Source organism: Nuphar pumila, chromosome 16, assembly GCF_984573655.1.
Source record: "Nuphar pumila chromosome 16, dmNupPumi1.hap1.1, whole genome shotgun sequence".
NCBI classification, from domain to species: Eukaryota; Viridiplantae; Streptophyta; class Magnoliopsida; order Nymphaeales; family Nymphaeaceae; genus Nuphar; species Nuphar pumila.
This window is the reverse complement of record NC_143264.1, coordinates 76,256,411-76,266,862: the sequence shown is the minus strand read 5'-3', so window position 1 is coordinate 76,266,862 and position 10,452 is coordinate 76,256,411. Positions and strand designations below refer to the sequence as shown.

Here is a 10,452-nt window from a genome sequence, read left to right as displayed (position 1 = left end):
AAAAAAAACAATAGGTTTTTTAATTTTTCTCGAGATTTTCCTTTGGCGAGAAAATCCCGATATGAAATAGATCAATTTGAAAGGGCACTTTTGAATCTTTTGATAGTTTGGTGGTAGCCTTTGAATGATGTTTGATACTTTGAGCATTCAAGAAGGGAAGCTCGTCAGCGGTCCGCCAATAAAAGTGGTAGTTGGTCTCCGAGAGCCCCGGACTCTCTCTCTCTCTCTCTCTCTCCCCTCTGCCTACTCCCCCATCTTTAATTCCCAAAACAGGACTCGAGAATCTCTGGGATCCGGCGAGAGATGTCGGAGATCGTGAAGGAAACGTGGAGGAAATACTTGATCCAGTTGCAGGCGCATCCCCTGAGAACGAAGGTCAGGTCTCGACCCCGATTTCCCCACAAAATTTTGCCTGTAATCCGAGTTATATTCCTCCTCCTCCTCTCTCTCTCTCTCTCTCGGTTTTGTCGCGATCATGGCGTTTACTCTTGAATTTATCCCCGATCGTCCTGGAAAATGGAAGAAAATCGATCGAAATCGAGTTGGATCGCTGAAGCATCTTCTTACTTGGTCGTAATTTTCCTATTCTATCCCTTCATTCTTCAAATGCTGGAGATCACATTAAAAGGTCATATTTTTAGGTATTTCTGATAGCAAGTGGTGGCACACACTCTTGATTCTGCTGAAATTTTATCGCAATTCAGTGTTTTTTTCTTACTCTTGATAGCAGACACTTGAACTCTTGATTCTGCTGAAATTCTTTCTCAATTCAGTATTTTGCTTAACTACTATAGCCCTTTCTTTCTTTCGGATCATTCGGGAAAATGGAAAATGAATTTAAAAAGTGACAAAGTTGTAAGAATCCATTTGGATCTGATTTATAATTTGGATTTTATCATTTGGATCAATTAGAATTTGGATCTTTTTTGTGGTTTGGTTCATTTGTAATGGATATTGGATTTATGTATTAGATCCAATATCTTGATCTTATTAGATTAGGATAAGTTTTATCTTTTTTTTAAAGGTAGGTCGTTTACTTTGTTTAAAATTAAAAAAAATCTCATCTATGGATGAAAGATCTCTCTAGATGGATAGTGGAGTTGATTGGAATATGAAATTTAGTTATTTTCTTGTTTTCAGTTATTGTTTTTGCATTTGCTTAGTTATTTCTTGTTTTCCAATATAATCGTAGTTTGGTAGAATTTTACTGTAAATCAAACTCCCTCGATTTGCATCAAAGTGGTATCAGAGCCTCAGGTTCTCTGGCCGGCCTCGTTCATCAATTGATTGTGAAGTTGGAGGGAGAATCATGTCAGAGTAAAAGGACAATTTACCTCGATTTGTTTGATTGAACGTTTTGAGGGAATTAGATTCATCAACGAATTCAACTCGGGGGAGTGGTGCCGATCAAAATAGTTGCTTTCACGATGTTGCCAGAGCTCGATTCAATGTTGAAATTAATTCATCAACTACAACAAAGATTGGTTGCGCTTGACCAGAGGCTCTAAAAATACAAGCGGCATTTGGGTTCGCAAGTCGCCCATTAAATGCTATAGTTGGAGTGGCCGTCGGCGATCAAGAAACCTAGGCGAAGTCGCCAATTTTGAATGAACAAATCCCTACTCACACCGGAAGAACCCCATCCGACAGTCTCACGTCGGACGACTCTAGCCGGCGGGATCCTGCACTGTCGGCGGAAGGCTTTCAGACGATAACAAATGAAGAGGGTGAGAGGGCGGACTTCGCCCCTTTCCCCACCGCCCCACTGGCGAGTTCACATTGGACAGGAGCCATCGGCGAGAGTCAGTCCCTTCAATTGGAGGCCCCACAACTCACCTAGACTTGCCCATGTTTCTTGGTCTTGGAGAGGGCGCGACAGAGGCAAAACTCGAAGAAGGAGATGAAGGAGTGCGAGAGGAGGCAAGCGGCCTCCGATGCACCGCAATCGAGGAGGACCACAAAGATGACATGGATATTGCCGCCAATGGGATCTCGATTGGCGCTCATCCGCCAACTGAATCCCCTCTGCTGCCGTCCCCCAAGGTCAACTCGAGGACGTGGGAGCGCATCCGCGGTGCTCCACTCCTCCGTGAAGTTCCTCAATGAGGGAGGACTCACTGCCGGTGGGATCCCGGTCGGTGTTCGTCCACCGACCGGATCTGGCTGTCTGGCGCCTCCCCTTCCTGTTGGTGTCGATGTTGGTGCCAACGATGTGGTTGCAGTGGGGGTTGTCTCCTTCATCGTCGAGTTGCAGCGGGCCCACCATCGACGGGAACACCACCGGCCCGCACCCGTCGGTGCTCGCTGACTGGTGGGGTGGCCGGAGGCCACTCCCTTGCTCTGGCATAATCGATGCCAATGGGGGAGGAGGGCATCTCTTGCCTTAGCGTGGGTGGGAACCCCCTCTACGATGAGACAGGTGTGTGTGTGTGTGTGGGGCAGTTTCGGGCCTCCAGACCCGAGTCTCGTCGATCTAGGCCTAGTTCAAGCCCACATGTACCATTTTGGGGCCGGTTCATGGACCCTAGGTTCGAGTTTTGCCAATCTGAACCCGAACTTTACCCAAAAAAACCCTCTTGTAATCAGGTTTGGTTCTGGTACCCAACCCAAACCCCAAGTTTTTGTCCCAATCCGTTAAACCCAACCCACTTGTGTAATAATTCCCATTTGATTCAGGACCAACTCAGGCCCATTTAGGATCCAATTAATCCTATTTAGACCCTAATAGATCTTTATTTGGATCTCTTTGACTTGACCCGAATATTACTTGTAGACCCATTTGCTATCTTCCTATACCAATCATCCATAAGCAAGATCTATATAGTCCTCAATCCTTTAACGGGTTGGATTCTATCTTCCTCAGATCCACATGTGACGTATATGCATCAATTATGGATAGTTGCACCAGATCGATGGTTCATGTTGGTGGAGAGGAATTGGAAGAAATGTAAGAGAGATCCAGACTTGAGGGCAAGTCTTCTTCAACCTAAAGAGAATGATGCAGGAGCAGAGCCGAAGACCTGGGTCCATAAAGATCCATTTGGTTCTGATTCATAATTTGAATTTTATCATTTGGATCTGTTAGAATTTGGATCATTTTTATGTTTTGGTTCATTTGTAACGGATATTGGATTTATGTATTAGATCCAATATCCAGATCTTATTAAATTAGGATAAGTTTTATCTTTTTAAATGTAGGTAGTGTACTTTGTTTCGAATTAGAAAAAATCTCATTTATTTATAGATGAGACATCTCTTTAGATGGAATATGAAATTATTTTCCTGCATTTGCCTAGTTATTTCTCATTTTCCTAGATAATCGTAGTTTGGTAGAATTTTAATGAAAATTGATCCCCTTTGATTTGCATCACTATCACATCCCTCTTTTTGTTCCTTTCCTATGTGAGTGATTCTAATTACGTGAAAGGGCTAAAATTTTCTCAACTCAAGCAGAAAATTATCTCTGGTTCTGGATACCGCCAATTTTCTTTGTAATCTATTACTTTGACCAATCATCTCAAAAATTTGAAGAGAGTGAATAACGAGTCAAAATAGAATTCGTTCGTGGAACATAACTGATTTTAATCTTTGTTTTACTTTTCTGTCTTAGCTTTTACTGTTGACTGAGTTTTTTCTTGGTAAAGTTTAAAGTCGTATCTTCTCAGAAACGAGGCTAGCACTCAACTCTGATTTCTGCTGGCTTTTCTAATAATTAGAGTTTCATTCTCTTGTTTGAACTTGAAACCATCATTATTATAATATATCATTGTAATTTGTCATTAATGGACAGGGATAAAAGATCAAATAGACAGAAGAAGATCTAGTATCTCTAAATTTCTAAGGGAAAGAAAATTAGCCACTCACAAACCGTTTCCTTTGTGTTCCTTAGTTTAAAAAATGGTCCTACTTAGCTAAAAGTATTTATATTTTGTTCTTTCCAAGAATAGGATTTTTATGATTTTTTATCATATATAATTTTTTATATCCTGCATATTTAAACTATTTCGGAAAGTGATTTTTACATGCAGATAGGATACAAAGTTAAATCTTTGACGAGTGACTCTCTGTCCTTGAAAATATCATCAGTGTGGCAAAGAAAACAGGAAAGGAAGAGAAAAACTTCTTTGCTAGCCAGATTAGATGAGTCTTGAAAACATGGAAAACACTTTAAACTCTTGTTCATACAATCAAATATTTCTGGAGAACAGATGCTTTAGTATGGAGTGATTGTGTAACATGTAGGGCGTCATGCCTAGAATGCATTAATGGCTGTTTCCAACAAATTTGGCATTTCCAGTTGTTCTTAATATCAGTTTTGTTTATTGATAATTTGATATTCCTTCTGCATTCAAATTTGACAAGATATAACAAATATTACATTGATGCAAAAAAAAAATTGCCATTAAATGTTTTTATCGTCACCCCTTATATATGTTCTATTATATATTCAAAATTATGCTGTCCAAACAAACTTTCATGTTATAAATGGCCCTGTCTTGGTGCTTATCATCTAATTGGAAAGAGGCCTAGGTTTAAAAAGAAGGGCCTTCAAGCAGGAACAAAAGTCCACCAAAGAACCAAAGGGGACAATCACAAAGTGCCTTTGATCAGGAACAAAATCCACCAAAGAATTCAAGTGGGAAATCACAAATGGCCACTATGGGCACACACAAATGCCACTAAGGCACACACACCAAAAAAAGACACTTAAGATATAAAATTAATATTTTATTGATCACAAAGTATGCAAGTTGCATACCTCAAAGAAGGGGGAGATCCCCTATTTATACACAAAGGGGGAGGAGATAGAAGAGAGAGTAAAGAGAGCCATTAGATCAGCTCTAACGGCTAGTCCAGTCAACATTGGTTGACAAAAAATAATAAAAATAAAAATAAAAGATTACAAAAAGAATAAAATATATAATAATATGTCTATGTATATGTGTACATGTATATATATGTATATACAAATGGTACAGATTTTAACATAAATATCTTCACTTCTTTTGTTGGTGATGCATACATAAGAAAATGTTCCCAATTTATTAGGACATTCAAAACCAATGGATTTGCATTGCCAGTAATCAATGCTTATTGTGTCATATGTTCCAAATTAAACTATCCAATTGTTGGGTCCTAAATGTCCCTGTTGGGTTCTTATTGTATAACTGAAAAAGGTTTGCGTCATTGCTTTTGAATATGTCTATTTATTTGTTGCTGTCATGCATAAAAGGTTGGTAGGATTTTACTATAGGAGCCATCTCTATCAATGGACATGATCTCATAAATGCATGGGACAGATATGAGCCTTCCCAAGGCAATCTCATGGATCCAGTTCAGTTGACGTGATTGTTAGAGTTCAAGAAGGTTCATTGTGAGGCTTGAACCTTGTCTAATGCCTATATATTTCTAGTTATCTTCAACATCAATGGTTCTGCATTTGTAGGCATAGTCATGACACAGTCAAAATATACAAATGAACACGCTGAAAAAATGAGACAAGTCTATATTTCTTTTTTATCTGGGTTAAATTGTCAATATAAATAACATTTTCTGTATTTATCTCTGGTTTTCAATGTTGGCACCTTCTGGTTAAGTAGATCAAAAGTTAGGCATGATATGTGGAGGGAAAGCAAGAAGCAGCTAAAATATCCATATCAAAATAATAGAAATTCTGTATATTGTTCAATCTGAGATATAAACATTGTTTAGTCTATTTGGTTGAACTGGACGTCTTGTATCACTCATATGAAGGGGGACTGCTTTACTAGTTTATATTTGAATGCTAACTTTTTTAGAATGTATTTTTTTTTCTTGTTCATAGGCAGTGACAGCAGGTATCTTGGCTGGATTTAGTGATGCTGTGGCACAAAAAATTTCTGGAGTTCAAAAGATTCAGCTGCGACGGTTGCTTCTTATGATGGTATGCTTTGTGAATTAGTATAAGGATTTGTTAGTTGTGCAAGATGACAACATATATGATAATTTTCTGGTAATCTACATCCTTCTGATTTCTTAAGCAGATGTTTGTAGGTTTGAGGCCATGCTTTATATGATAGCACTAGTTATCTTGAAGACTCAAACCATAGCATTAGCTGTCTTGAATCTCCATTGTTTTTTTCTTACTAAGGCTTATTATGTCTCAAAGGCTTCCTCCCTCGGGCCCCACCCCCACTCCAAATTATCATAATCAATTTGACATGCTCAAAATCAGGATATCATATTAGTGTTGTAATCACTGAGGTTCTTCTGAGAAAAGTATTTGTGCCAAGCTTGAGCAACACCAAGTTCTGCTTGGATCAGCTTGATAATGACCATTAACTTACAAAATAGATTTGAAATTTATAATCTTTTGGTTTTCTAGTACCTTCCTTTGCATCTTTTGCTTGAAAATTATTTCGGCCGTAAAACCAGTCGCTTAGCTCCAGTCACTTGTCAGTCAGACATGTTCTTCTTTGTTTAGCTTAAACTTCTTGGTTTATGGAACTTAATGCAAATTGGCTTTTGAAGTCTTATTCAGTAGGCTGGCCTAACTCATCAAGTTTCCACTGAAATAGGATCTACACAAGGAAAGACACATGTTGTTTGTTGGCTTTTATGGGCATTCTGATAATGTCTGGGTCGAAATATGGCTTTCATAAATTTATAATGATAGTACCATATATGTCACTCAAAAAATACTCTTATTTACCTAAGCCTGTATTCAATAGAATCTCATAAATAAAGTCAAGAAGCCAAACTGAAGTATGAAAGGCTGGGCTCGAGACAAGCTCAAACTTGAGCTTGGTAATGAACCGAGTTTGAACAACTAATAAGCTCAGGTTGCTTACATCCATATTCCTACTTAGCCTATTAAGTTGTCTGTCTGCCCTTCTATGATCTATCTGATGGGCATTCTAAAACCTCATTTAACTTACATGCATGAATTATTTAGCCTACTTTGCATTTTATTTATATATGGCATTTATCATATTTTTCTTTCTAAAATTCAGCTTTATGGCTTTGCCTATGGAGGGCCTTTTGGGCACTTTTTGCACAAGCTAATGGATGTCATTTTCAAGGGGAAGAAGGACAGTAAAACAGTGCTTAAAAAGGTAAGGAAATTGTGCATTTTTATGTTGGGGTCTTTTAGTTTCAATCCTGGGTTCAATCAATTAGAAAAAATTGTTTATTTCCTTGGTAGAGCCATTGGTTTTTCAATAATATATGTCAACATAAGAAAATGTCTGCAAACAGATGTTTATTGTTTGGTTGTGGAGCTTATCTTGTATTCATAATTTCAGTTTGAGCCTGTTTCTCAATATGAAAAATGCAGTATTTTTGTTTTTAGGTGATATTGGAACAATTAACTTCTTCACCTTGGAACAACTTTCTCTTCATGATGTACTACGGTTTGGTTGTTGAAGGTGAGATTTAGCTCTAAACTTGCAATTTATGGTTTCATTGGTGTTTCTGATATTTTTTAATGACTTATTAAGAAGTGTGCAGCTCAAAAATCAATAATTTGCAGATTTCTGAAATTAAGAACAATGAAGCAGTTCTTTTTTCCTGAAACTGAGATTTTTCGAGTCATAGTGATTGTAGCTTCATTTTGTTCTTGGGCTGTGCCTTTGAAGTTGATTTTCTAGAGCTTAATTTGAATTTAGACAAGTAGCGCAAGCTGTTTTGGCCTTGTTTTAATTACTTGATTGTGCTAACAACCTCTGCTCCTGCAACATAGGAAGACCATGGAGTTCAGTGAGGAGTAAAGTTAAAAAAGACTATCCCTCTGTACAGTTGACTGCGTGGAGGGTATGAAAAAAGGGTTGTCTTCATTTATTTGATTTTATGTATCTATCAGCTTTGAACTTATGGTTCATTTATATATTGTCGAATTAATTGAATGCAGTTTTGGCCAATCGTGGGTTGGGTGAACTATCAGTATATGCCTTTGCAATTCCGTGTCATTTTCCACAGCTTTGTTGCATCTTGCTGGTATGTTCTCTTCTTCCCCTCATGTGCTTGTCATGCATGTCTTTTCTCATATACTTAAATGCACACCTGACCGCACTGTTGCGTAGATATTCTGTTAGACAGCAAAGACCACAACCATTTAAAAGATTACCAGGGAAAAGATTATGACAATTCACATGTTGATTTTGGTCACTTAAATTGATACAGAAAAATGTAGAAAGGATTGCTCTGCAATTTGACAGTGGGATATGGCCATTCTTTGCCTTCTCACAGGCTCAGTTGGCAAGTTGCAGTGCTGAGTACTAGTAGATCCTCCATTCAAAGTTTCAAACGTTGGTGCTACCCAGATGGAAAGTATAGGACCTTCCTTGGTCCCTTGAAATTGCTTTAAATCCAGTTGAGTTTATGGCTTGAAGAACCTTTCCAGTTGTGAAAGTCATGAGCCGGTGACTCATGTAGAGCTTGTACCTCAGACTGAGGCTCATGCTTGGTTACTGATAAAAGCTTTGGACTCTCTGCCTTGGTCGAGTCAGGCGAGCCTTACATAGACTTATCCAATGGTAAAAAGCGAAACGAACCGAACCGAACAGAGGGTGTTCAAGCTTGGCTCATTTTTTGTGTCAAGCCGAGACAAGCCTTGAGCTCATGAAAATCCTGAGCTAATCAGGCTTAGCACGAGCAAGCTCATTTACTAAAAGATTATATATTTTTAAACACATCACAATATCCTCTTTTTAAACTAGTTTGGCTTTTCATGCCATGTTATAGCAATTTGGAAAATGATGTTTGAGAAGGCTCTGGTTAGCCTTTTCTGGCTAGGCCAAGGTAAAACTCCTCCATCACGAACCACACAATGGCAGGCCTTTGGTTGGTAAAAAAAAACCCTTGAAGTTCCCTCTTGCTCATCAGGGAGTACACCCAGTTTCAACCTTTCGACAAGGGACGCTCCCGTTGGATTTCAAACTGTGGTCATGCCGTGTAAACCATGGTTGCCCCCTCCCCCATCTACAATGTGGAACCGTTAGGGGTTTTGCTTAACTTGAGAAGGGTAGTGTCATGTGCCTTTTGCAATTTCATCGCCCAAAAACAAAAACATGAGGTTTTTATCCCTCATCCTCATAGCCACCAGCATCATCCCTGCAACATCGAGACTAACCAACCTAACGGGGAGTGTGGGGCACACAAAATCATCTTGGTATACATGAAAGGATTTTGCCCACTAAACCAAGCATGTCATGGTGACGGATATTGAGATTTTGCATTCTTCAATGTGTAGCACATACTGTGAGATGCATATCTATATTCTGTTCACATGCACTTACACCGTCTACTTGCATATAACACTTGTTTTCGTGATGATTCTAGGGGGGTATATCTAAACCTACGTGCCAGATCTGTGGCCATTAAGCAAGCTTGACATAGAAGGCTTTACACGAAATCTTTGTAGGCGGGAAGGTGATGCAGGAGCGGAGCGATACATATTCGGGTTCACATCTTTTATTGGATCATTTAAGATCTATATTATATTAATTTGGATATTTTTTATTTGGATAATTATAATAGATATTGGATCTTAGTAATTGATTCATATCTTATTTTAATAGTTTAGTAGAATTAGGGTTTGCTTTTATAATTGATGCTTATAAAAAATGATAGATTGAGTTTACTAAGATTATAATTCTCTCTATAAATGTATGGAAAATCTAGTGAAGACATTGAAACTTATTATTTTTCAGTTTATTTTTTGTTTTGCATTAATTTTTAATAATTTTCAGTTGGGTAAAATTTGTTGTAAATCACGTCCTCTTGGTTTACATCAATTTGGTGGTATAAGAGCAAGATCATCGTCTCTCGATTCCATTCGAGAAAAGATCCTCATATCTCTTAGGTTTTGAGGCGTTTAATCTAGAGATCAACAAATGGCTTAAATGAGTACGGAGTTTGTGCAAGAGGCGAAACGACTTTCTCTAACGTTGAAAGAGTTAGTCAATGAATTAATGCGACATTCAAATTATTGGAAGAAGAAAGTCCCACATGACATAGGAGACGACAACAATCACAAGTATGATCGGCGGGAACTTGTCCCGTTTACGGGAGTGTTTTTGGCGGCAACAAACGAAGAGGGTGAGAGTGATCTTCCCCCCCCCCCCCCTCTCCCTTCTCCTTATTTTTCCTAATCTGGTGGGTCAGCGCCACCCCATTGGTGGCCTTGCGCTGGATGAGCGCCACTGGCAGGAGCCAGTCCCTCCGGCGAGAGGCCCTGCATCCCACATGGTCTTGCTCGATCCGCACAACAAATGTGACCAGAACAAGTCTATCGTCGAGTCATTCTCTTCTCGAAGAGGACAGCTGGTTGGGTTTGACCCCGACGCCGATCGAGATTAGACCAACATCCCTCTGCTGACCTGATCCCACCAACTGAACCCTGCACTACCAGCGGATGGCCCATCGGGCCCCCAGCTCCTCTGTGGAGGGACAATCTATGGAGTAGAGACCCAG

At 39.1% G+C, this 10,452-nt stretch overlaps 1 protein-coding gene across 1 annotated transcript; it reads left to right on the top strand.

Moving 5' to 3' along the window:
* Positions 1–234: 234 nt before the first annotated feature.
* On the top strand, positions 235–9,567 carry LOC149813676 (peroxisomal membrane protein PMP22-like). The gene is made up of 7 exons (XM_089991846.1): positions 235–375; positions 5,825–5,923; positions 6,993–7,094; positions 7,331–7,406; positions 7,721–7,791; positions 7,889–7,974; positions 9,319–9,567. The coding sequence occupies exons 1-7, from the start codon at positions 304–306 to the stop codon at positions 9,368–9,370; spliced, it is 558 nt and encodes a 185-aa protein (XP_089847972.1). The 5' UTR covers positions 235–303; the 3' UTR covers positions 9,371–9,567.
* The last annotated feature ends 885 nt before the right edge of the window (positions 9,568–10,452 follow it).

Excerpts from the sequence above, each read along its gene's own strand:
- LOC149813676 (XM_089991846.1), top strand. The coding sequence starts at position 304 with ATGTCGGAGATCGTGAAGGAAACGTGGAGGAAATACTTGATCCAGTTG. Across the intron at positions 7,095-7,330 it reads GTAAAACAGTGCTTAAAAAG|GTGATATTGGAACAATTAAC; the intron begins GTAAGGAAATTG and ends TTTTGTTTTTAG. Across the intron at positions 7,407-7,720 it reads CTACGGTTTGGTTGTTGAAG|GAAGACCATGGAGTTCAGTG; the intron begins GTGAGATTTAGC and ends CCTGCAACATAG.